We start from the raw sequence: 27,386 nt of genomic DNA on the forward strand, positions 1-27,386 counted from the left end.
GCCATAGAAAAACTTTGTCAGCTGTAAAATAGAAAATTAAAAATAAAAGGTTTTTGGGTCTATTTCCATAAGGTAGTTCGAAGTCATGAGTAAATATCAAGTAACTTGGTTTTGGAATGACGTCTCCACACACAGAAAAAAATATTTTCTATTAAATATCTTTCCTTTTACTTGGTAATAGCATCTAAATTCTCAGCCATGCTGCCCTGCCCTTGATTTGCCACCTCCTTTTTAAGTTAATCAGAAGCGCCAGTAATTATCAGGGTGGTGACCTTGCCAATGGATTTATGCTAAATATTGTGAATCATCCCATCAGCTTTGGTTAGTGCAGCCTTGAGAAGAAGTTTAAAGGACTTCTTTTCTTTTTAAGTATCTTTTTGCACTTCTAAGTATATGCTTAGGAACTAACATTAGTCACATTAGGTGACTGATGTTTAGTAAAAGCATTAGCCAATAAATCTCAGATTAAAATCTTTAGTTAAGGTCAATGTTTCTCCTTTCGCCCCACAGATTTCTTGTTTTCTCTTTTCTATTCATAAGTATATACGTCAAATGATCAGACATTTTCTGTATCAGACATAAATGAAATTTGAGTTCAAATAATGTACGATTTTCTTTTCACTAAGGGAAAAAAGCTATCTAAGCAAATGATGCTTTACGAATAAAAATATTTGACTCCCTAAAAGTAATATCTGATTGTGCCACAACTGACAGCAAAAAGTGCAAATAAGCACTGTCATAACTGGGTCTTTTACATCCCTGTGGTGGGATTTTGGCCCACCAAAGTCAATCACACAATAAAATAAAGAAATATCCAAGTGGCCAAATACTTTTTTGACAGCATTGCATAAAATCGGAAAACCCGCAGGTTTAAATGCAGTGTCAGCATTATGTGGATGAGATATTACTTTGATTGTGTCCCAAATCCTGAGGTATCCTTTTTTTTTTTTTTTACACCTATTGAGCTCTTCTACCAACAGGACTTTTTGAAGGCCACCTTTATTCTTCTAAATATATATTTGACTTGACATTCAGCTGCAGCTTTAATTGTGTTAACATTAACACTTTTGCTCTGTTTTGATATGACTTGTTGACAATTTAAACTGTAACATTTTTCTTTTTTAAAAATGTTACAGTTGTTGGCTCTAGTGGCCTTTATTTGAAAGTAGTTTCGACAGGAAACAGGGGAATGAGACAGGGGGATGACATGCGGTAAATGTTGCCAGACCAGGAATCACCACCGCCTCAAAGACTAAGACTTCATTATGTGGGTAGTACTTTGCCCCTGTGCCACCACAGCATCCAAATTGTAACATTTTTCATTGGTTCTAGTTAATTGTGTGCAGGCAATACTTGAAGGAAACCTTGCGCTGCTGTCTGCACAGCTCTCCCCAACACCTACATCATGTCACATGTAACGGATAGACTCTGCAGATTTTTTTCAATCAACACAATAGTGCACACAGTTATACAGTTTTTAACCTGTGACATGAAAATAGACAACACTTTTAAAACATCGAGCATTCAAATTGTGGCCATTTTGCTCATTGAGAGCTGGAGTTGAGAAGGAACAGGGACTCAAAGATTATTTGAAAATGCCAAAAACAGAGATGAGGCCCGGATACTCCAGGTATGAAATGGTACATAACATTTTTGTGAAAGTCAAACTACAAAGTGAAAAAGTCATGTGGTTTTGCTTGAACATAACCTAGAAACCAAGAGGAGTCACATTGGCTGGTTTCAGACTTATATTGTTGCAAAGTGTTAGGAGGTAAATTTAACTGTTCCATTCTAATCTACCTTGTTTATTGTTTGCAAAAAAAAAAAAAAACATTTTCATGTCAACCATAATAAATTTCAATGGAATCTTTGCCTTGTAAAATCCCCTAAAACAACCTTGTAATGCATCACATTTTAAAAGTATAAGAAAAATGGGATTATTGCAACTGTTTGCATACTGGTGAAAACCTATGTATTATCATTTCAAACAGGGACCTCCTCCCGGGATACCCCAAGCCATTCCCAGGAAATGTGTGATACAGTAAATCCCTCCAGCAAATTCTGTTTTCTAACCCGGGGCCACATGGCAACAGGGTCTCAATCTAAAGCAACAAAGCAACAAAACGCATCAGTAATAAAATGCCTTAGCAAGTTTGTCTGGATGATAAACAAGCATAGCCTACATTTCTTTGCTGTTTGGAATGCTTAGCAAAGATGATAATTGTATTTTGACCTGGACAGTTGTGACCTGATAGAAGGAATAATGAGGCAGGAATTGGCAAATAGTTTGCAAATAATAATGAGCAAATAATAGCAAATCACAAAGGTCAGTTCAGTTTCTGACAGATTAAATTTGCTCTTATTAGAAACCTTTAAAAACTTTAGTAGTTGGAAAACTGACTACAAAGTGGGGGGTTGCTTTGGTAAACTGAAGAAAGTTTTTTTGCTAATTTGGCAAATTTGGACTTGTTTAACAACTAATTATATAATAATATTTGTGATGCATGGACTTGCCAGCTGCTTGTGCATTGATTAGTCATGAGGTGTAAACCAGCTTTTGAACAGTAATTTTTATTTCCTCTGTCACTCACTAAACAGATGCTGAACACAGGGAAGAGATTATGCAAATTTGCATTACTCTATCTGGATTTGTATGACATAAGTCACTTGATTGGATTTTTAAGAATATTGAACTGAAGAATGCTCATTTTTTACATGAAGAATGTAAAATACCACACTATTAAAAACTTCTAACCCTGAAATTAGTTCTCAGCTCTTAGTTTTGGGATGGATGAAATATTTTATATTTTATACAGAAAGAACTACAACATCTTTCTTCCAGGTGCATGCTGAGTGACTGTTGACTGTCAAAGAAAACTACAAATTAGATCATTTACTAACATTATATAATGTAACAAGCTGTAATATAACATTAAGCCTTAGGATCGACTAAGTATGACAAATAAGAACTGGAGAACAAACCCTTCATTCATTTTATTTACAATAATTGATGGAAGAAAAAAAGAATCAATGCAGACTTAGACTTAAGGCTCTTCTAAGTTGTATAAACAAAAACTTGAGACTCGATTTGGACTAGAGATTTGGGGCTCAAGTTTCGAGAACAATCTCTATCTTATAAAATCTAGGGTGGAAGTAAGTTATAAACTGCAGGTTTAACAGCAATGTGCTTGTGAAAGAGTGCATTTGATGTATATGCCAAGGATATTCAAAAACAGTGGGCTAACAATCGTATTGGTTCCCTGGAGAGAAATGTTAATAATCTTTCTTTGCTTCTTCTTTCCTGATAAGTAGACAGTGTAAAAACCGGCTCATTATCACACCCTAATGGGCATAAAGTTGTCTCTGACTAAAATATTAACATTTTATTAAAAATCCACCATTTGAAAAAAATATTTATAACCTTCCCAATTCCAATGGAAAGTTATTAGCATTTTATCACACCTGTATTATAATTGCTTTGCAGTTTTTCCTTGTAGGCTCAATGTTGTGACTATTTTGGAAGGTCTCTTTGCCATCGACCTAATTCTTAGTTCCCTCCATAGATTTCCAATCAGATTCAAGTCAGGACTTTAACAATGGTTAGTTACTAATGTTAAATAAAAATATTACTTTAAAAGTAAATCTCCTGGGTTTGTAGTAAATATTAATGTTAAATTAGGACGATAGAAAGTGTTTGTATTCATAACAACATACTTGCGTACTGATGATTTTAATGACTGGACAAAAAATAAAATGGTTTTTACAACTTTTGATTGTTGATTGATTTACAACCTACAGCAATGTAATGTTTACATGTTTCTGTATAGATGGTAAGTATCCAATCAGGGAACAGTTATTTACGTTTTTACAGTTATTTTAGTATTCAAAGGCTTTGCCTGGACTTAAAAAAAAACACAGGAAGAAAACATATGGCAGGTTGTTTTTTGCACTGTTGAATATTTTTATTTATTTCGTAAAGCAAGAGTTCAACTAAATCATGCCTTGCAACTATACTGTATGTTTCATTATTAATTTAACAGTTTGTTAGATTAGAACTCTGGTAATTTTCATCATTACATCCTCATTATGCAGCATTGTTCTCCCTTTCACCAGAACAATACTTCCTGTAACTCGCCAGGTATACAAGCTGGCACGAAAATGAACACACCCAAAGAGTCTTACACACTGTCACTGACTTTTATGACTCTAATTTTCTTCCTCTCCCCTCATTTATCTCTGGTATGTCTTTTATTTGAGGCTCAACGTAAACCATCCATTCAACGGATTTTGTTCTGCAGCCACCTCTTCTGTATCTTTTCTGTTTATAGATTGATAAATACGTGTGCCCTGTTTCTATCTGTGCTCATGTCTTGGGCTTTAGCTTTATTTCTAGCTTCAGATCAAGTCCAAATCCACAAGAAGGTTTGCAGGTTTTTAGGCTTGGCCCAGGAGTGGTAGAGTGTGTCACTCCCCTCCCCTAAGCACAGGTGGACTTGAAGGGAGCGCTGCCAAATACTTTTGGTTTAGAAGGAGGGAGGGGTGTTGGCTCAGGCTGGGTGGGTGTAGCAGTTTTGTTTTGTTGTGTTTCTTAGATAACTGTGAAAACGGTACCTTTTCACTCCCCTCAAATCACCGACACACCTTCAGAGCAAATTTTTAAGTGTCTTCCTCGGCCGCTCTCACTTTCACAAGTCTGCCAGTGTTGAGTTTCCTGACAGGGAGAGAGCGCACCAAAAGAGGAACTGAAATCAAAACTTTCCTTCCTTAAAGGTCAGTGACATCTTTCTGATTCACTCTTTTCTTTTCTGCATTTGTTTTGTTAACACAGCTATTTCCTACATTCTTTAAAAAAATATATAATGAGAGGCTTATATTTTCTTTCTGTTTCAAAAAAGAATCCTCAAGCATGCATCAGAACGAGGGCTGACTTTATCCTGGTTTGTGTTGCTATTTTGTGTTGCAAGTGGCTTCAAGTCTCTGGTTAAGAAAACAAAAAGAAGATATAAAAGAATATGTGTCCAGCGGTGCAATCCAGATGCTTTCCAGTGGATATTTTGCAGCAAATGTGCGAGCAGTGAAAACCTCTCTTAGAGGAAGCAAGTGAAAGCATGACAAGGCTGGAACCATAACAATTTTTAATTTTTAATTTTTTTTTTTGTTCTTGCTTCAACTTATCAAGTCAGCAGCTTGTAAAACAGCAGAAAGATTTATGATGCTTCGTATTCTTGTCAGCCTTGATTCTGACTTATTTGTAGATGTGCCACAGCATAAGAGTGTCTCACTGATAAGGTTGTAACAGCCAACAAGACGAACTGAGGGGAACATCTGTCCTTTGCGGACTCTATTTATGCTGTTAGATGAAATGCGCCTACGGTTTACATTAATCTTTGCTTCAGATCAGGCACTCGGTGCAGCAGATGAGGGGGCAGAGGCGTGAAAGTCAAAATTATTTCACTCTTCCTGTGATTCCCCATGAAACAGCATGAATAACTGTTAACCTTTAAGGGTGATAGCACTATATGTCACGTCTGCTCGACTGCGGGTTGCAGAGAGGCACCTCCAAGTTTGACTTATTGCAAAATGATCGAAAGTTTGAACGGAGTTCGATCATTGTGTAGAGAATAAATTAGACTCAAGTGGTTAATTTAACTTTTCAGTCATTTGAAACGCACTTCAATCAATGCTTAGAACCTTTTGCAATCAAACTGCAGTTGTTCACAAGCTTAATCAGCTCCCAACACTGATCTAAAAACAGTCAACTGTGGTTTTATGCAGTTTCACATCATGTGAACCACATTAACATTTGCATCACTTTTTTTTATTTTGAAAACAGACAAAGAGGAAAGGTATAAAGATCTGAGAATAGACTTGATTTTGAATGGGCTGCGATGCAGAACAGAATGAAAATGTGCAATTCTGATCATTAAAAGCACTTTTATGTAAATACGTTTATACTAAAAAGACACATATGCTGTCAGCCTTATCAATGTTCATCATTAATATATTAAAGAAAAAAAAATACAAGAAGATCTTATAGAACCCTCTTCCTGTTGCAGTGAGGGTGAGATGGAGGAAAAAAAAAATAAAAGGACTCCACCACACCTCTTCTCTTCACATGCACACACCCTTGACTACAGCCCTCTGTCTGCCTCTTTCTCCCTCCAGGATTATCTGAATTGAACCTGATCCTCTGGAGTCTTTTGTTGCGGGGCCTCTCTTACGTCGGTGTGTTTAGCAAACATCACCAGAGGCAGATTTCATTCGTGTTTGTACAGTCCCGCCTGTGGAACGCGGTGCAGTTTAATGCTGTGCTCTTAATGTACTGACTCTTTGAAGGAAGCGACCGCATGAGTCTGTAAACCTGAGAACCAAGAAAACCGTTAAGTGAAAGGTTTAACCCCATAACGCCAAATGTAAAAAGGAATAACATAAAATAAACTTATTAGTTATGCTTTTAAAGCCGTGAATTAACTTTTGCTACTCCTAAAGTTTTGGAAAGCTCAGTTAAACTTCACTAGCTGCGCTAGCTGTTTACCACCAGATGTGTGAAAGCAAGAAGTCCCTTAAATAGAACCTGCCCAAGAGAGAGAAAAGTAAGACAACATGACCCCCATCTAAAAATAAAATAAAAAATAAAAAAACAGATGAGAAACAGTTACTGACCTCTCTCAGGAAAGGGCCACAAGCTTTTTTTTTTATGCTTTAGGACTTTATCCACAGTGTGAGCCATTATCCACAATCAGAGAAAACATGGAATGGTACACCGAGCGTGACCGGTCAACCAAAATCACTCCAGACAACATTGACAACTCATCCACATGGTCACAAAATAGAACTACAGAACTACATCTAAAGCACTGCCTCAGTGAAAGTCAGTCTTTGTTATTCAACGTTAAGAATAAGACGACTGCTGAGCAAAAAGAGCACTAAGGCACAAATTATGTTTGCCAGAAAACATACAGAAGATCACCAAGAGTTTTGGGATCATATTTTGAGAAATAATGATGCAATAGTAGACCTTTTTGGAAGGATCCAGGACCTGGTTGGGCACAACAAAATTGATGGAACCATAAATTCGGCTCACTGACTGATAATCCAAAGGGAGAATGTCTGCTCATTGGTTCGTTAGCTTAAACTTAAGCGAACTTGTCACATGCAGAAATTCCATAGCACACCAACAACTTTGCCTCTGAATCCTTTAAAATCAAAGAAAGTGAAGGTTTTGATGTTAATCAAGGCTCTGATTTAAGTCTGACTGAGATGTTGTAGCTAGACAGGCCTTTTATGTTTGAAAACCCTTGAATGTGGCTAAATTAAAAACAATTCTGCAACTGTGAGATTAAAGGGACAATTAGCTTTTCTGTTTAAATAGCTTTTTTTCCCCCTTAATAGATAAATTATCATTTGAAGCTACTCACATTATCCTTGTCTGATATTTAAATTTCTTTAATGGTTGATCTGAAAAAAAAGATAATAAAATAATAATAATAATAATAATAATAATAATAATAATAATAATAATAATAATAATAATAATAATAAGACAACAATAGAGAACTGAAAGGGAACAAATGCCTTTTTAAAACCCTTAATTATGCACACACACAAAAATGTCAATGTTTAAGTTTTTGTGTGTTTTGCAACCAATAACCAGTTCTTTAAAAAGTTGTATATGTTTAATGAATGAGGATGTTGCTTCATGACCGCAAAATTTGTCCCAACGCATTCATTGTGATGCTAAGAGCGTGAATGAGTCCACACGCCTTCTTCCCACCTGACAGCGTGTGGGCACGTCCATGTAACAGTGTTTACACCGGCATGCTCAATCTAATCCTGACCTCCGATGACAGATCTCATCACGGCAGCTGTCAAAAGCCAGATACACTTAATACAAATTGAAAGACAAAAAAAAAAGAAAAAAAAGCTCTCGCATGTTCAGTTTGAAACAAGTGGCTGTGTGTTTGCATGTCTACAATGAAATGGCAGCCATGACTGCGAGCGTGTGCGCTCGTCCGCCCCCCTCCGTAGGATCGAGGTCCAGGTTTTGTTGTGTGGAGTTGGGCTGGGTGAGTAAGCCGCCCCTCACAGATGAATAGGGGATGGGAGGAGGCTTGAAGAGGCTGCCGTGGGTGTGAGGCCAGAGCCTTGCCAAAAAAGCTCCTTCTGTGGGATTTGTGTACTTTTTTTGCGTTCCTCACGAAACACAGCGCTTGGCTCTAACGACAAAGCAGCCACGGGAGGCAGCCGCTCGCAGAGGTCAACACTCCCGCTTTTTCTTCGCCTCTTTTAAATCCTCCACCTTTCTTCCATTTACAGCTTGCATCAGTCTTTCCACCCGCAACTTTTTTTCCCCAGTGCCTTGAAAAAGTATTCACACCCCCTGAGACTTCTTATCTCTCCATGTTACACATGCAAATTTCGACATATTAGACCAAGCAAAATGAAATGAAAATGACACCAAAATCAGAAACGGATGTCCTCTGATCTTCTTTTAAACTTTGAGCTACAACTATGAAAGCATGATCACGGCTTAGAGTACCGTAATCCTTTCACATTCAGTCGAGAGTAAGTGGCAAAATCCTGCAAACTTCAAAAACTTTAAAACTCTCCACAGAGGCTTTGCTTCATACTAAGCCTGAGCTAGTGTGCAAAGTTGCATGAGTGAACTTTTCTTCTCAAAATTCAAAACTTGCCAAAACATTCAGTAAAAGACCTGCAACTGTTTGCAAAATGGCACCAAAACGTAGATCTACAAGAATTTTTATTTCACTTTGTAACCCTTCATGTTGATCCAATAACTCCATTAAATTTAGTGGTTGTGAAGTAGAAAAACGTGTAGAAGTTCAAGGATATGTTTGCAATGTACCATAAATGAGTGTTTGTGTTTAAATCTCCTTTCATCAATTACTAAACCCCATCAAACCTTATGACTTACTGAACCCCATCAAAGTTTATGACTTACTGAACCCCATCAAACTTTATGACTTACTGAATCCCATCAAACAAACAAACCCTATTTAATATTTGTTAAATTTGAGTAAAGAAAGTTCACAAAAAAACAGATCAGGTATACTTCATTATCAACTGACAAGTTTTTCCATTTTCTTTGAATCTATATTATAACATCAGAGTCATAATGCATCTTACAGTGGTTTTTGTGATCATTAAAGAGGTCAAAGAGATCTCAGAAACGCACAAGTCTTTAGTTTCAACTTCAGAAATGTCAGTGACAGCCACAATTCATAATGCGGTTGAGAAATGAAGCATTTGTACATACAAATTGTGGGTGTTTCCTGAATGTTACCTAGATAATACAAAATAGGGCCCTGTCACCAGTGGCAACCCACCTAGCTTCAACCTAGAGACAAGTACAAAGAGACATAATTCTCAGCTTGGCAGTAAGACGAAATAATCATCTGGTAAATTAGAAAATTAAAGCTCTGCTGTAGAACACACAAAGACGTGCAGGAAACACGGAGTCGAATGTCATTCAGCATGAGAGTTAAGGAGAGACAAACAAGAAAGAAAACGAGAGAGGGGAAAAAAGACACGATTTCATAATGTGTAAAAACAAGATCTGGGTTGAATAAGTGGGTCCACCCACCTGTATGTGAGAGGCAGTGAGAGAGAAAGCAGGGCTGGATGGCAGTTTTAGAGACATGAGTGTGTGGGTTAGGCTAGCTGGCCTGCTTATGCTATCTAATCACTGGGAGAGAAAAAGGGAGAGCAGCGTGCCTTGATCCACCCACCCACCCCAGACAAACAGCAGTTAGCCTGCTAAGAACTATACGTGGCCGCCTGCAGCTCCGACTCGTACATGTGGGAACGGAGATAAAATGTGACAGAGTATGCAGGTAACAGACATGCAGCACAATTATGTCTCATTCGCTGCTGTGGGAGAGAGACACGAGCGTCAACATGGAAGCCACCACGGGTCATGATGATGGCATACGAGGGATTGTATGAGTGAAAATCCTGCTTGATGCATTGTCATTGGTGAACATGCCCAAAATAATCCAACAGGGTTCAGATGGAAATCAAATAATCGAGAGATTATTGGTTTAATTTGTTGCTTTAACCTCAAGATGATTGACCATAAATCATTTCTGCACATTCTGATTTTCTTTGCCTCAAAAGATCAGCAGATTTGTTAATTGGACCACTTCTCTTTTTTTTTTTTTTTGGCGTCTTTGTCGGAAACAATTTAGTTACCTGTTTTAATACCTGAGTGGGTGGGATGCAAGTAACTTTGCATCCAAAAATAACTGACCTACACATCACAGTTGTGTGTTTGTAAGCGTGCATGTGGTTCAACGAAGTCCGCCTCCTCGTGAATGCGTGTGTGTGTGTGCGAGTGTGTTTTCATGACAGGCATCTGTCTCCCCTGCCCTGCAGCCTGACTGGTTTTAATTAGGAGGTGTCAGAGTGCCCGAGGGCTCTCCTGCTGACACACACACACGTACACAAGCATACACAGACGCACGCACACACACTACCCGAGGGCAGACAGAGGCTGTCCCACCAAGGCTGGCCTCCTTCTCGTTATCACCATAAGGAGTTGTCCTCATTCACCTGACGACCCTCACAGCACACACTTACCCGCGCACACACACAAATGTTGACACCAGGCCAATCAGCTGAACACAACAACTGAAATGCATTGCAAAGTTGAATCTTCCAAGTGGTAGAAAGAAGTTTGACTCCTCTAACATTTTGTTTGCAGTTCGGAGATTTGGATAAATAGTTCAGAATAAATTTCCATATTTGTTAGGATATGGAAATATCCTAACAAATATGGGAAAAAAAAATCTCTTCGAACTTCATTAATAGTCTTTTTTTTTTGCTGTAAGAAAGTTATTCAGCTTTACAACAATGGATTTACAAGAACTCACTCGGCCCCAGCTGTGTAACACTGTAACTTTGCCTGTCTTGGTACTCACAGTTCCCAATGTGCAGGATGCGTAGTTTACCTCCCTTTTGGCAAAGCTTCCAAAGCTGATTAGGGTGTTTGAAAAATGAGACACAACAGGAGAAAGTTAAGCACACACAGACAGGTCAACAGAAAGGAAACACCCTAACCTCACTCATCCGAATGGCATGCTCCGAGGTTAGTTCTAATGACTTCACTGAGACGACAGTATGTTTACACAAATCCCTTTTTGTTCAAGTTACAAGTCATGTGAGAATCAGTCTCTGTCCTTGGACTTTTGAAAGCTGAGTGGGGAGTTGGGGGTTTATATGATGCTATATCTCTCCGCTGACTGCCTCCTTTTCCTGCCTCTCCCACACTCGACCACACCTGGCCTCAGAAACACAAGGGTAAAGGTCACAAGTTGGTTTGGTGGTGTTAAACTGCCACTGCTTCTGAACTAACCCATAAAGAACGCATAGATGGTAGGATTTATTTATTTTTTTGCCGTCATGAAAATGCTGTGTAGGGTATAACCATGAATATCACTGAATGCACCATTCTCACCATGAAACCATCTTGAGGTTAAATCAACAAGGTAGCAGCAGCAACATGCATGCTTGTTTTGACAAGGGAAAGGAAAACCGATCAGAATCTCTATGTGTGAAGCTAATGGAGACATTTTGTAAAAGATTTGCAGCTGTAACTGCAGTAAAATTTAGCCCACCAATAATTCAAATAGTACCTAACTAGTAAGAAAAAGGTTTGCAGGGATTAAGTATATTAGCACATTATTATTTGTTTAGAATTTGGATGTGTGAAATGGCAAAAGGAAACTTGCCCTGGAGCTTATTGATACAAGTAGATTACTCATTAGCAGAGAAAAATATTGTTCCGTTTATGGCTTAAGAAAGGGTAACATATACTGCTTTGATGACCCACTTGACTTCCTTTGTAAACCCGCTGAATTGTGATGAAAAGAGAAACAGTCTACCTGGTGTGTGGGTGCTCGATTCCATTTAAAGATCAATCAACATCCTGTCTAGGGGGGGTTTAGTAATTGATATCCTCGTTTTAAATAGGTTAGGGTAGAATGCACTCACATTAAGTGTGTTTCATAAAGGGCAATGAGAAAACTGATTGTTAAACAGCGGAAAAAATGTATTTGTCATTGATCTCTTTGTTGACTTCACCTCAACATTTTACTCCCATGATTTTACCCATCAGCTTCTCTACATGGACTAGTTCAACTAACCCCTTTGCAAAAGGTACGGTAATATGTCAGAAATATCTGAGTGTCTGAACTATTTCAATAAAAAGTAGAATACCTTGTTGGTGAGGATGAGCAAATCCCCCTGCACAAAATTCCAAAAAGACAAAGAAAGTAGTTGTGGATGAAGACTAATTCTTAGTGGGGTTTAAGGTCAAAATGACAAAAAAAATGTCATAGGTTAAATTCAAATTACTTTAGTTGAAGTCAGAAGAACAATTATTAATCATCATTCCGGTTACTAAATTAATTGATTAGAAATCAAGAGTACCAAATGTGGTAGATCTACAGAGTACAGACTTCATTATTCACTCACATTATGCATACACAGACACACATTATAAACATTGCCATCTCCAGAGCGAAATTCAATTCTTAGCAGCTTATTAGTCCACTAAAGTAGGGATCCAAAAATTTAACTTCAAGTTATGCATGAACTGGTTACATTAGAAAAAAAATTCAGCAGTAAAACCATCTCCAACTAAAGCAACAAACAAAACTGGTTTAGAGTTGACAATTCAAACTGTGTTTAACGTATTTACACTTAGAACATTAAAAATTACTATAAGAAGCATAATTTTCCATGTCCATTTTCAGGAGAATTTGGACCTTTATTTTTACCATAAGGTTGCCACCCATTTTATATCCTATGCATAAATCAGAATTCTTATATAAGAGGCCTGTAGACATTGACAATCTACAAGCCTCACAATATTGAGATATTGTGAATTGTTTTTCAAAATACTCAGCCTCATTTTCGCATTTAGGATACCCTTCTGTTCTAGACGGTTTTATCTTGACGTTTTATAGTAGAGTACAGTAAAGCAAGCAGGGAATGGCACCAGAGCCTCCCTGACTTTATGTTAAGCTGCTTCTTTCACACCCCATCCTTTCTCCAAAGAGCCAATCTGGTGGCATGGTACGTGTGTCCTGCTGGGAGCAGCAGGTGGCGGTAAACAGGTACGTTGAGAGGCCACTCAATCAGTCAGACACACAGACAAAACAGATGACTCTTACTGAGCCCTTTGAGTCCTCATGTCTTGTGACTCTAATCACATGAAGACTCATGGATTTATGAGTACTAAGTCGACACCAGATGAGAACACAAGGAGAAAATCATTCTTTTCAATAACTGTTTCCGATTTCAATCACATTTTAAAAGAAATAATAAAGAAATTAGGATTCTTCCCTTTTGAGATATTTTTTTTTACTGTGTGTCACTAGGTCTAGAGACATGCTTTTTAAAATGAGTTTTCCACAAAAAAGATGCATTTGAGGATATAGCCATACTCACAGGTAGCTGCTATAGTAGCTGTGCTCCGTTTAGAGCAGATAGTTACCCTTATAGGATGGCAAACTCTTATTTTTCTGGCTGTCTGGCTGGGCTACGAGCAGTTTGTGGCTAACCCTGTTTATATATACTGGATGCCAATGTGAGCTGCCCTCAACTCTCACCCTGTACAAAACAGTGTAAACCACCATGGGCCCAGGCTGTGGTTTGCTTTGGTCCATGTTTTCCTCGGTAGGGGGAAGTGGGCATGGCAGCCTGATGTACACTCATTCTGATTTCTGCTTGGCTAGTCAAGGTTTATGGCAGAAACTGACAGCTTTTACAGAATGATTGTTGGTTACACTGTATGGATGGTTTGAAGTATTTTAGAAGATTTGTAAATGCAGCAGCCACAAAGAAAACAATGACTTAGAGTGTGTTCTGCCTTTCTGAGTGGAAATCCTGAGCCAATACTTTGAAATGTTTGTTGTTGGTTTTTTTTTTAGCTTGTGCTGATGGTTACATTTGCTTGATGTGTTACATATATCTCTAAAATGTAAAAAGAGAAAAAAGAGGAATACTACACAGGGTGCGGTTTAATGATGTCACACAGGAAAGCCCAATGACTGCTTCAGATTGTGTGAATGTGCTTTGTCATAAGATTTGGCTTGGCTATGAAACATTTGCCCTATTTCTTTCTCTGCAGTTCCTCACCATAAGAAACAAACTTTGACACGATGAAAACTCAAACTACAGCAGAACTGTTTTTTTATAGCCAAAAATTATTTATGTTTATGGGGTTAAAACGCAAAGTAGTGCGTAATTGTGAAGCAAAAGGACATTAAAATGTGGTGTATTTAGGTGCTTTTAGTCTGATCTTCCTAAATAAAATCTGGTAGGACCAACTGCCTTTAGTAGCCACTGAGGTCCACTTGTGTGTATTTTTATCTCAGTATAAATAATTATTCTCTGAAGGCCTCAGAGGTTAGTTGGAGATTACAAAAAACAACATAATGAGGGACAATGAACTAAAATAGAATTAGTATTGCACAACTGGCAAACTGCAAGGAGAGCAAGTTCGTGGTAACTTTGGAGGAGCTGCAGAGATCCACAGCTAGTTATCAACTCGACTACTCTGGCCTTTAGTGAAATACTTCAGTTTACGCAAAAGAACTATAGGAGACAGATACAGCTCCAGTATGTAACTTTCGTAAAAAAATAAATATATGTTGAAACTGCCACTATGTTGTGACAGTATAGCACGAGACAGATAATGTGGAAAAAATCAAATCGAGCTATTCTGCCTTCTCCCAGTGCTCACTAAAAATCAAGCATGGCCACCAATGACAGCTGATAAATGGCTTTGCTGTAACAGGACTTGATTCTCCACAATTTGAGCTTTTCAGCAGGTGGAGAGATATCGCTAATATGCTTCTCCTGGATTTGATTGGTTGTTTTTGGTCGGGAACCGTGCATTATTTCAGACGGCAATAGCAGCACAGGGAGGAGTAGGAGGACTTATTCTTTTCACAGATTATCAGTCTCATGTTATACTGTCACAACATGGTGGTAGTTTTAACAAATGCGTAAAAAACTCATTTTTTTGTAAAAGTTACATACTCCAGGTTTAAGATTAAAATACCAATTCTTGTCATGGTAGCTGTGTGTAGGAGAAAATCAACGCTCCATATCACCCGGATCACACCAACCCCATAATGAAACATGGTGGTGAAAGAATAATGCTCTGGGCATTGTTCTTTTCAACAGGGATGGGAAAGTTGGTCAAAAGCCTGATAAGAAGGATGGAACTAAATGCAGGGGAATCTTAGAAGAAAAACTAGGGGAGACAAAAGGGAATTTACCTATAAGCAGAAAAACAATCCAAAAACCCGGCAAGACATTAAAGGGATGGTTTAGATTAAAGCATATTTATTGATTAGAATGACTCAAAATTCAATTCCTACTCCAACAGAGAATCGGTGGCAAGAATTGAGAATTTATGTTTACAGATTTTCTCCATTCAGTGTGACTGAGCTTGATCCATTTTCTAAAAGTTGAATATGTAAAAGTTTCAGTCTTGTAATGTGGAAAGCTGCAACTATGTATAAGTCTTCTTTCCCCTAGCAGTGGTCCACCACATGAAATCCAACTAAAATACATTGAAAAGGTGGAAAAATTCAGGGATTGTTGATAATTTGTCTACAGTATAAGGCATTGTGTAGCTTTGATGTTTAACTAAACCCCACTAAGCTCAATTACTTTCTTTTTCACCTTTTTTGCTGTAACTTCCTCTTCTCCTACTCAAACTGAGGTGATGGCATGATCAGCAACTGCCTGCCCTGTTTCTGTGCTTACTGACTCAAAACAGGAATCCAATGCTCAGTCGTCTGCGAGCTGGGTTTTGAAACTTTGGGTTTTATTTGACGGTTTAACAATACACGTCTGCCTGTGGTATGTTTTTGTGTTTGTGGTCGAATTTAGTCTCAGGTTTTTAAGTAATATTTCCTTTCAAATTAACACAACTCCCTGAACCAGCCAGTTTTATAGAGGTCTCGCTCTCCGTGTGTGTAGGTTGCAGCATGCCAGAGTGGGCTGATTTATTGTGATGTTTTTCAGTAATTAGTCTGTTCTAAGGATTTATGGAGTCTGGTGACCACCTCGCCACCTGTTTTTAAACTAAAACAGAGGGGTCAATCGCTTGTTAAATGCTGGATTTATAACAAAAAGCAAAAACTTCCACTTTAAGAGTTTGCAGCAGCTGAAGAGTAAATAAAACAGGTGTTAAAAATGAAAGCGAGCAGCTCTGAGATGCAGTTGTTTCTTCACTCTAGCCAACAGAGGTGCACAGAGACACTGTCCAACTTTTCTCTCTCATTCTCCGCTGCTTTTTTTAACCCTCCCTCGGTCTCCCCAAACAACCCCTTCGAGTTTCTTTGCCCCGGTCCCTTTACAGCAAAATCCACTCTAACACAACTAAAAATTCATTTTGTCTGACCTAAATCAGAGGGTGTCTGCGCCACGGGCTTATTACACACTGCGCTTAAACTTGTGTTGTGGAGGAGGATGGGGTATTATTATCTTCCAGCTACCCACCCTGCTATAAAAACTAGTGGTGCGACATCTCCACAGCGCAGTGCTTCTGCCCTCCCTCCCTTCCTCTCACTCCCTCGCTCTCGTCCTACATGAGCTGCGCGCACACACTCTGAGCAGTTGAGCCTGACTCTAAACTCCACACGTTTTCAGACCCCAACGCTCACACTCTGTTCATGCACTGCTCTGTTCCCCTCCACTGGATATTTTTTTCTTGAGGTGCTTTTTTTTTTCCCCTTCTTCTCTTTCCTCTTATTTTTATTTTTCTGAATGGGCATCAGTGCCCAGAGCGAGGAGCTTTTGAATGGACTGACCTGCTTGACAGCTGGGCAAGAAAAAAGAGAAAGAAAGCACGGCAGCTGCAATTCAGTTTAAGAGAGGGATGCTGAGAGGTCAAGTGAGGAGCAGCGGAGCCTCTTAGTAGTCTGGAAATACAAAGACACGTGAGGGGAATCGTGAAAGCTGAAAGAAGGTGGGTGATGCTTGCTGATAGCTGTGGAATGTCAGAGAGCGTATCAAGACATGTGTAAATTTATGTGTAAGCAAGACTTGTGCGCCATGCACATAGGTGTGCGTTTGTGTGCGTGTGTGGAAAAGTCTATAATAATTTGTCAAGGAGTTACAACACCAGCATGAAGGTGGACAAGCTTACACTTGTGCATTGTGTTACAGCGTGCACATGTGCCTTACTCACTGTTTATGAGTGCTGGAGCTCTGCTTTACTCTAGAAAGGCATAAAACTGGACAATAAAATTGACCCAATGATTCACAGTTTTTTCACACTACAATTTCAATACATGAGCTGTAAAAAAAAAAAAGAAAAAAGAAAAAAAGAAAGAAAAAGGGAGAGAAAATAACCAGAGCAGATTTAGCATCATAACACATCTGCAAAGTGGCAAACAGAACATTTTTCAGTGAAGTTTTAAGTGTGTGTTTGGGTCATTTGGTGTAATTACATATTTCAGTTTCCATACACAGGCGATGTTCTCTCGGCAAAATCCAAAATAAATACTCAGGTGATTCGTAAAGTTAAAGGAGGTGTTTAGGAGTGCGGACAAAATAAAAACATGTTATGGATTTAATCTTAAGCTGCAAATTACTGTTTACACGCCCCTTCTCATCGCCTTCTTACGTCATGTCACAAAATGCAGCAATGACACAAAAAAGTGTCATGATTAAAGCTTTTTACCCGCTGGTTTTTGATTCATTCAAGTTTGTTTTTATCATAGCTAAGCAGATGACACTACTGTTAATGATATAAACTGAAAGTTAAAACAGGTTTATTAAGTGTGATAAAAAATATACAGTAGCAGACATGTGTCAGAAAAATGCTGTGCTTGCTTAACTACTGTAACTGTACATAAATATATTTTTCAGTTTTTCAAGGTGTCTGCAACTTTGCAGTAGAAATTAATGCTCATGTTTGCTTTACAACTCATATGTGCTGTATATAAATACATCGGTTGTAAATATACACACACATTGCAGATAAAGGTTAGAATCCAATGTACGTAATTAAAATACACAAAAAATAGACAAATAAAGTTGAACACAAAATGTATCAAAATCAGTGACGTGAATATATAGTTGTATAATCTATATATATATATTTATAATAAACAAATGGCATAGTGACAATTGACAACATAAGCATTCAAAATATCAACATATATTTATTCTATTTATTAAAAGAAATTGTAAGAAGGCAATACAAAATACTATCTGTGACTTATATTTTTGTTCAAATTGATCCACTAGTGAACTTTTACATCAGTTTACTACGTCTCGTCTCTGACATGTCTTCATTACAGTGCAGATCCCATTATAAACCTTCCTCCGCTGCTGTAATTGACAGCACTTAAGCATGAAAATTGTCCCCATGTATTTGAAAAAGTTTAAAAAAAAACTGTCCCATTAAAAAATAAATAAAAAAAAAAGCATGGACCGTGAATTATGTCCTGGAGCAACAGGTGCACTGTTTACTGGTGATAATGGACTGGGCTTACACAACGGCTTAAATGAGTGTCCTCTCTTTAATGAGGGGGTGAATTGTCTCTGTCAAATTATTGGCTGGGCAATTGTCCGTCTGTGACAGCTGTTTAACAGGCGTTTGCTATGGCCAGTTGGTGACGGGTGGATTCTGGCTGATGGTGATTTAGCATGTGGGTCAGGTGTACGCGCTGGCCTGACAGGGCTAAAGTGGGCTTTGGCTGTTGTAGCTAACAGGCCAAATGAGTGCCTGCTTGTGACAAGGAGGGTTTGAGATGGACATTAGCTGCTGATTTGTGGCCTGAGCGGTCAGAGCTGGGGACGAGTTAGCAACTCCACTCCGGGCATAATGATGATACAGCTGCAGTATGGACAGAAAGAGGAAGAGGAGGAGGAGGAGGAGGAAGATTAGGAGAAGAAGGTGGTGGTCAGCGCCCGGAAAGCAGATGAAGTTCTTGGAGAAAGACAACAGCGAATAGAGGTGACACATAATTTGAGGTGGGAGTGCTGAGTTGAAAGTGTTGGTGACTAAGTGAGGCATGAGAGGAGACGTGGCCGCTGCAGAGAAAGACACAGAAAAGCCTTTATTAGAAGCAGTTACTTTGAAAAATCTGTTGCTACAAAGCTTTAAACAGAATTACTGCAAATTAGGTATGCGCATAAAGTTATAACACAAAATTTAGGTTTCAAAACCAACATTTTGCAATACACCACTGCTACGGCTTAGAAAGAAGCCAAAGAACGTGCTTGAATGATCTGAGCTTTTCCGGCCGCATGAAGCATAAAGTATCAACGAGTTGACGCTCCCCCATCTATTGCTTTGCATTACTGGTTTCCTGGCTCAAAAAAAAACAGCTTCAACACCTTTTTCTCCCCAAAATAAAGAAAAATTGCAGTGTTCAAGCTAAGGAGTGCCACCCATAAATGTTAGAAAACAACAAAGTTTTACAAGTACAAATAAGAGTTGAGTCAGTTAAACAGCAGACTGCAGGCTAGTTACTCGGGCAGATACCTCAACTAATTACCAGCAAATAAAATCTTATTGTATCCGTTATACTCTATAATGAGCAACAGGGAATTGAAAAATATAAATACATTTAAATGTTTAGGTACATATCAAACTCAAAATAAATAAATGTAATTCAACATACGATAATATAAATCTTACTGTAATTTAGCAGCAGTAGAATTTTGTTGAACTTGTCTGTTTTAACTGACATTTAATGTGTTTTACCTAAAACATCTGTGCAAATACAGTGAAATTATGGTATTTTCTTATTCGAGATTGTCATTCTGGAAAAAGCTCATCCCGGCATAAGTGTCAAAGATGTGACTTTAGTTGTTTTTATTGTTAATGACCACTTGTTACAAGCTTACGAGAACCCACTGAGACTTTTTTGTTGACAATCTTAACTTTGCTTTAAGAAATAATGGACTCTGAGTCATAGTAATTACCAGTGCCCTTTCTCAAGGCGTCCCCACCCTGGCTGCTCGGATGGGTGGGTGGGGTGTGTAAGTGCGTGTGTGTGTAAAGGGTTAAGACTGTTTGGCTTGATGAAATGTCGCTCCAGGACCTTGCGGTGGGAACGCTGTGCCCTCCTCCCCTCCCTGCCTATGTGGCACATCCTCCTCAGATCCTCTCCACACTGTAATTAGGGGGCCGGCCACCGAGAGCCAAACGCTGCATCTAGTGGCAAGCAAACAGTGGGAACGAAGGGGAGTGGCGCTTGCCAGGGCATGGAGAGAGCAAACGGCAACAGCAGCACGTGGCCCCACGGTTCCAGGAGTGAGGTGGGATGGTTCGAGGAAAAAAAAGGATGATGGCTAGTGTGCCCGAGCCCTCCCCAGTCCCAGACTCTTTTTCTCTCTCCCTCTTATCCACTCCCGTGTTGTTCTAAGCTTTGCACTATTGTTTGCCTTGGCAGGCTGCTCTAGGGAGGGGCCCCTCGGCTTGTGTTTGTGCAACCTGTTAGGGAACTTTTAGGGCCATCTGATCTCTAACTGGAGATTCTCCCACCTTCTTGCCAGGCTGTTTCGCCTGTGAATGATGTACAGAGGTTGTGAAATCCTCACATCTTTACAAGCTGAGCCCTAAATCCAAGATCTTATTGGAAAGACATTTCCAACAATACTGGATGAACAACAAAAAATGTAGTGAAAAAAGTGATATCAACATGGGATGTACAGTGATGTATAAATCCAGTTTTAAGGCGGTTGGGGTTGATTAAACAGGCTAAAGCCTTCAATGTTTTTTTTGCAGACTAAATTCAGATGAATTAAATCAGCTAAAAACGTTAAACTTGTCCTTTGGATCTAGAGACAAAGACCACCGTATTTAAAAAATTTCATAGATGAGAATGAATGCAGAATGTGAACAAGATCAAAATAATATTTAATGTACTATTTTAATTTTACTTGCTTGCCTCCTCTATATGTCAGGTCATTTTTGTTCTCCCTTGCACTGTGAGGCAGGAGATGTGGTCTGCAGCCCTATACGCTGCACCACCGCCCCCTCCACAGACATTTTAATTATGTCCACACTGTATCAATGGCATGAACCTCGGCTTCAGTTACCAAGCAACAAGATCGACAAGAATAAACTACATGTAAGATTGGTATCCAAGTTGCGTACCTGCAGGTGAACTTAGGGATTCTCTGTGTTTTTGTTCCCTTTTATTTATTTTTTCTTGTATTTTTTCTCTATTGTGATTCTGAGCTGCACCGAGAAGAAAGCAAAGGTACTTTTTTTGGTGTATGTGTGTATTTATGTGGCTTCAGCACTGGCCCATTTAGAGCCAGTCAACAATGCAGCTGTGGTGTTCAGGGCAGCTTCAAAGTGTTTATCTACACATGCCTCTGGTGACCACCAAAGTGTGGATGGCTAAGTTTGAGCTCTATTCATAGATGTGAATGAGCGAGCGCTCTGCCAGAGGAAGTTTTATCACTCTGAGCATAAACAACAGCACAGTGAATCAACAGGTAGGAACTTAGGAACGCCGGGAAAACAAACTGAGGGAGGAGAGGTTTTACGGCTCACAGAGAAAGCTCTATTAGTCTTCCGCCAAAGGAGTGTAGAACTGATTGCAAGTAAGCATTTTTGACAGGATACAGTATCTAGAGAACAATCTGACCTCTTTTGTTGCTCTCTCCCCCTCTTCTTACCACATCCCAGTCACAAACTGCATTGTTCACATGAAGGTATCGGTTTGCTCCATGCTCAAATCTTCCAGGCACAAGACGAGAAGGAAGGACATTATCGCAGAAACCTCGCACGCACTTATCACGCCTCTCAGAGCCAAAGTTAAGAGAAAAGAAAAATAAGATTTTGGAAAGTGTGCTTTATGCTTCATGAAGAAGATGGGCTTCCCTAACTCACAGTTGCCACACGAGGATTTGTAATAACACATTTCAAGAATAAATATTACCCAAGAATGTGATGTTTGCTCAAAGTGAAGCGTGCTGTATTTACCACTTGTTGCCTGCACTGCACAGATGGCACACAAACAAGCACTGCAAGAAGGAATAAAGCTTGATTGTGGCTCAGTGCGTGAACAACATTAGTTTTAATCATCATTGCTTATCAAGTCCTTTGCAAAAACCCAACACGTCAGATGTTGGTCGAACATATCCGACCCACAGCACTCTTTTAAAAAATGTTTGACCTTTTTAAAATTTAAAGTACTAACTACAAAATCTTTGAAGCATCTCACTGAAAATTAAGTTTTACGATGCAGCCCTTTCAGAAGAGAGGAACAGGAAATGAGACTTATCATTAAATGCCAACAGGAAATCAAATGAGGCATGTTCAAATTAATCAGTGTAATATGTGACAGTTTGCTACGCAGATGACGTTTAAATTATTCAGTTCAATTCAGATCATTTATATATCCCCACTTCAAAAAGGTTGACTCACTGATTTTGTTTGCAATGCAAATTATTTATAGTGACTGAAAAATAACTTCAGCATTAAATCTATTTTTTTCTACAGCCATATTCATTTCTTTTGTGATGCTGTTATGTAGCTGAAGTCTGGTTTACAGTGAAGTCGAAAAGAGGCGAGAAAATAAAACATAATAAATCAAATATGCTACAGCAAATTATTTAATATGATTTTTACTGTAACAACGGTGGTTCTTGACAAGGGTTATTTGGCTTTTTTTCCGAGGATAGTACCAGCATAGGTGGGCGCAACTTAGCAAAAATAAAAATAAAAACATGTTTTCATGTCCAGTTAATGGGAATGGGCTCTCCACTGTAGTATGTACAATATAATAATATTTTTCAGTACACACTGCCTTACACATGATTTAGATCTTATGACATGGCCCCAAAATAAAGGGCTATTCCTGCGGTGTGTTTGGCCTGCAATTGAACATCTGTGGTTCAAAATCCTAAATATTCAGATTGGTCAGCTGCATAGTTCTAGGTTCCTGACACAAAAACAGACATTTCAATACCAACTTTGGCACTAGGATCACAATAACATGAGAAAAGAATGAAAAGAACTACATATCTACATTTTTAAACTTGCAAATTATTTTTATGGTATAATGGAAAAGTTTTATCAAAAATATTGATAACTCAATATGAATACTTCTGGTAACTCAGAGTAAATAATTTGTTTGTTTGTTTTTTTGGCAGAAAAAGCTTGCTCAGTGCAGTAAGAGTGTATGTAGTGTGTAGGGGCTCACCATTCATTAGAAAACCACCACTGTTTAGTTTTAAATTAGAACATAAGGTGCATAAAACATTTGGATGCAATATAATTGAAGCAAAGATGTCTTTTCAGACGTTTCAGTTTGTCTGACTTTGTTGCGTTTTTTTTTTTTTTTTTGTTGTTTTTTTTGTCTCAACAGACACAGAGGGAGGAGGATGGTTCATCACAGAGAGGAGGACCTGATTGGGATCCCTTTCCCAAACCACAGCAGCGATGTTCTCTGCAGCCTCAATGAGCAGCGGCGAGACGGGCTGCTCTGTGACGTCGTCCTCATTGTCCGTGACCAGGAGTACCGCACCCACCGCTCTGTTCTAGCTGCCTGTAGCCAGTATTTTAAGAAGCTCTTTACCGTTGCGACCACAGATGGTGGAGATCCCCATCATACCGCTGCTGTGTATGAAATCGACTTTGTGGCTCCAGAGTCCCTCACAGCCATTCTCGAGTTTGCCTACACCTCTACCCTCACAGTGACCGCCTCCAACGTCAAAGAGATCCTGACCGCGGCACAGATGCTCGAGATCCCCTGCATCATCAACGTATGTCTAGAGATCATGGACAGCGGAGATGGAGGTGGAGGAGGTGGCAGAGATGGAAAGGAGGACGAAGAAGAGGAGGAGGAAGAGGATGAGGAGGATGAGGAGGAAGAGGAGGATGAGGAGGAAGACATGGGCTCCAGGAAGGATGAGCAGGAGGAGGAGGAGGACAATGTCAGTGAGAGATCTATGCAGTCGTTGGAGAGCAGAGGCGAGCAGACGCCTCTAGGGACAGAGGACTCTTCTCCTCCCAGCACCTCCACTTATCAAGGACAGTTGGACCAACAGTCACAATCTCCAGACAACAGGGGTAAACAGGTATGTCTATTTTCTAGTAGGGGTGCAATCCTAAATCCCTCTCAAAATATGAGATATGTATATAGACAAAACTGTTAAATAATCCCTTTAGTTTAACCTTGATAAGAAGATTCAAAGCACATGTGTTAGCATCTAATGCAGGGGTGTCAAACTCCAGTCCTCAAGGGCCGTTGTCCTGCAACTTTTAGATGTGCCTCTGCTGCACCACACCTGAATAGAATAATTAGGTCATTAAGGTTCTGGAGAACTGATCTACACAAGGAGGAGGTGATTAAGCCATTTCATTCCAGTGTTTTGTACCTGTGGCACATCTAAAACCTGCAGTACAGCGGCCCTTGAGGACTGGAGTTTGACACCCCTGATCTAATGGTTTGTTAGCTGCAGTATTTATGCCATAATATTTATTTTGTGGCCTTAATAATGTGCTACAGTTATATTAATAGACATAGAAACCCGCTAAAATACTCGGTAGGCTTCCTAATGAAGACCTCACCTCTTCGAGACATATTGTGAGGTTATAATATCCCGTGATCTTGTTACACTCTTGTTTGCTATTTATGTGTTGAAGTTTGTCACATTACAGAAATATTTACTGTTGACTCTCTTTGTGTTAAAGGAGAGTATGGAGAGTCGGGCCCTCAAGGATTTCTCCATTGAGTCTCTTCTCCAGGAAGGGCTTTATCCCCGGATGTCGGCACTTGACAGGAGGGCCAACTTCTCTCCTCTCATGCCTGGCTTCTACCCCTCTATGTGGGCTGCAGAGTTCCCATCTTTCCCCCAGCAATTCCTGAACTCTGCGCATCCCCGCACTGCATCCTCGCCGCAAACACGGTTGCCTCACACCTTCCCAACCTCCGCGCTTCTCGAGCCCTCGAGGCCCCTCGATCTAGCTGTGAAAAGAGAAATCATCAAGGAGGAAATAAAGGAAGAGGTCCCTCCCAGTCTGCTCCAAGGCGACTTCCTGAAAGAATTCGTCAGCTCGGGCTTGGGAGGCACCATCAATGCCGGCTCAGCTTCGTCAGAGAGTCACATCAAGGATGAGGCAGACATCAGGTCTTACCTGGGTTTCCTGAGCTCAGCATCCCACCTGGGGGCACTATTCCCACCCTGGCAGCTGGAGGAGGAGAGGAAGATGAAACCCAAAGCCTCGCAGCAGTGTCCCATCTGCAACAAAGTCATCCAAGGAGCCGGGAAACTGCCCAGACACATGAGGACGCATACGGGGGAGAAACCTTACATGTGCACAATCTGTGAAGTGCGATTCACAAGGTACGTGAACGACAAACCACACCACATGAAGACAAGACTCATGTTCTGCTTTAAATGCTTTTGTGAAACAGCTGGGTTAACGGAAAAGTACGCCATGTTTTTCTGATTACATTCATCTCATCTAAATATCAAAGAGTTCAAAGTGGAAAACCCCTCCACTCATTTTTCTTTCTATCAGCGTTATCTCTGTTAACTACATCCTCCTACTTTTTGCAATTTCCGCTTCTATTCTAGGACATGGGTATAATTTTGTCACAGCAGAAATTAAGCACTAGAAACTACAAAGGACAACACCCTCTCACTTTTGTCACTATCTTTCAACCTTCACTATGAGTGCATCTTGTCTTTTGCAGGCAGGACAAACTGAAGATCCACATGCGGAAGCACACAGGTGAGCGTCCCTACATCTGCCTTCACTGTAACTCCAAGTTCGTGCACAACTACGACCTGAAGAACCACCTGCGCATCCACACTGGTGTCCGTCCCTACCAGTGCGAGCACTGCTACAAGAGCTTCACGCGCTCCGACCACCTCCACCGACACATCAAGAGGCAGAGCTGCCGCATCTCGCGTCCCCGAAGAGGAAGGAAGCCGTCGGCCTGGAGGTCTGCGCCCACAACTGGTTTCCTGTGCCCTCCCACAGTGTCGACCACTCAGGTGGAGGAGAATGGGCTGAGTCCCGCGTACCAAGGGGTTAAGAACCACGGACTGGGGGAGCTCCTCGGCCTCAGTGGTAGAGGTTTAGGGTTTAAGAGTGTGGACGGCTCGGTCAGGGAGAGCAGGGAGGAACGGCAAGCAGAAGGAAGGCAAGTCGCGGGGGAGCAGAAGGCTGGAGCTTTGAGGCAGAGAGGAGTATTTGCCTTTGCCCTAGCTGGAGAAGAAATGCTTACACACTCTCCATTTTACGCTGCAACCGCTGACCCATGGACCATGAGACTGGAGCGTGCTCCACCCATCCCCGAGTCGGCAAAATGAACTCTAATCTGTAGAGTAAAAATAAGCACAAGAAAATCTCTTTAATTTCTGTGTCTATTCTGCTCCAGGAAGCTAAAGCACCTTTTATAAAAAGGAAAAAGTGAACTTTGTGAAGCCTGCTGATGTGGCAGTGGTAAAGCTGTTTTTTGTTTTTTTTTCTTCATACGGTCCAATAAGTTATGAAATAGTTGTTCATACCCATGAATGTTTACATATATCTCCAAAGCATTTGATAATCTTGTAAATTGGTGTTTCCTTATATGCAAAACAGTGCACGACACAACTGTACCACAAAACGAGAAAAAACAAGATTTGACAGATTTGAAGCATTTTTGCTAGAAAAAGGATCTACAGCAGGAAATTTAAGTTTGAATCAATAAAAGTCTTTTTTCATAATAATTGTGTTTACATGGTTGAAATAACCAGAGCTTAAATAATTAATTTGTCCATTTGTTTTCCTCATAAAGAAAAGAAAATCACAAATAAAACCACTTGAAGCCTAAATCAGGACACTTAAGGATATTTATGGGTTATCTTCCACTGCCTTGTTCTGATTTAAGTTCGTCATCTGCACTATTGTACATAAAACCTCTGGCCGTGGTAGTGTTAATTACGGTGATGTGGCTGATGATGTAAAATAATCGTTATAAAAAAAAAGAATATATATGTATATTGCTCTTTACAGACTGAGAAATTCATCCAAAGATGAGTACTTTGATATCTGACTTGAATACAACTCTGTTTTAATATTTAGAAATATGTGGATCTTTGGATGCCATACAAATCTGCCTAATCTACAGCCGCTTTAGCTACAAGAGTATGCTTGTGTTTTTTTTTTTTTTTGCTCTGGTGCAACCATTCAGCGGGAACTTTGGCCCAAATTTTTTTCATGCAATGCTCATCTCTGATTTGCGCACTGATGAGTGCAAGAATTATTTGAACTGAAATGGGAAAGTATTTTCTTGGTATTTATGTGTATTTAAATGAATGAGCCTTGGCTATATTTTGCAAATCTGTTTTATAAAGACACTAAATGTTGACCTTCA

The 27,386-nt window shown here is 39.6% G+C and overlaps 1 protein-coding gene across 2 annotated transcripts; it reads left to right on the forward strand.

The window, feature by feature from the left end:
- The first annotated feature begins 4,632 nt into the window (after positions 1-4,632).
- LOC122819631 (zinc finger and BTB domain-containing protein 7C) lies at positions 4,633-27,386 on the forward strand. Of its 2 annotated transcripts, none has more exons than XM_044096484.1 (4): positions 4,633-4,770; positions 23,385-24,096; positions 24,713-25,365; positions 25,719-27,386. In XM_044096484.1, the coding sequence occupies exons 2-4, from the start codon at positions 23,401-23,403 to the stop codon at positions 26,338-26,340; spliced, it is 1,971 nt and encodes a 656-aa protein (XP_043952419.1). In that variant the 5' UTR covers positions 4,633-4,770; positions 23,385-23,400; the 3' UTR covers positions 26,341-27,386. The 2 variants fall into 2 exon arrangements, with proteins under 2 accessions (XP_043952419.1, XP_043952418.1); XM_044096483.1 differs by lacking the exon at positions 4,633-4,770 and adding an exon at positions 15,795-17,011.

Source organism: Gambusia affinis, linkage group LG17 (genome assembly GCF_019740435.1).
Source record: "Gambusia affinis linkage group LG17, SWU_Gaff_1.0, whole genome shotgun sequence".
Classification (NCBI taxonomy): Eukaryota; Metazoa; Chordata; class Actinopteri; order Cyprinodontiformes; family Poeciliidae; genus Gambusia; species Gambusia affinis.

Excerpts from the sequence above, each read along its gene's own strand:
- LOC122819631 (XM_044096484.1), top strand. The coding sequence starts at position 23,401 with ATGGTTCATCACAGAGAGGAGGACCTGATTGGGATCCCTTTCCCAAAC. Across the intron at positions 24,097-24,712 it reads CAGACAACAGGGGTAAACAG|GAGAGTATGGAGAGTCGGGC; the intron begins GTATGTCTATTT and ends TTTGTGTTAAAG. Across the intron at positions 25,366-25,718 it reads TGTGAAGTGCGATTCACAAG|GCAGGACAAACTGAAGATCC; the intron begins GTACGTGAACGA and ends TGTCTTTTGCAG.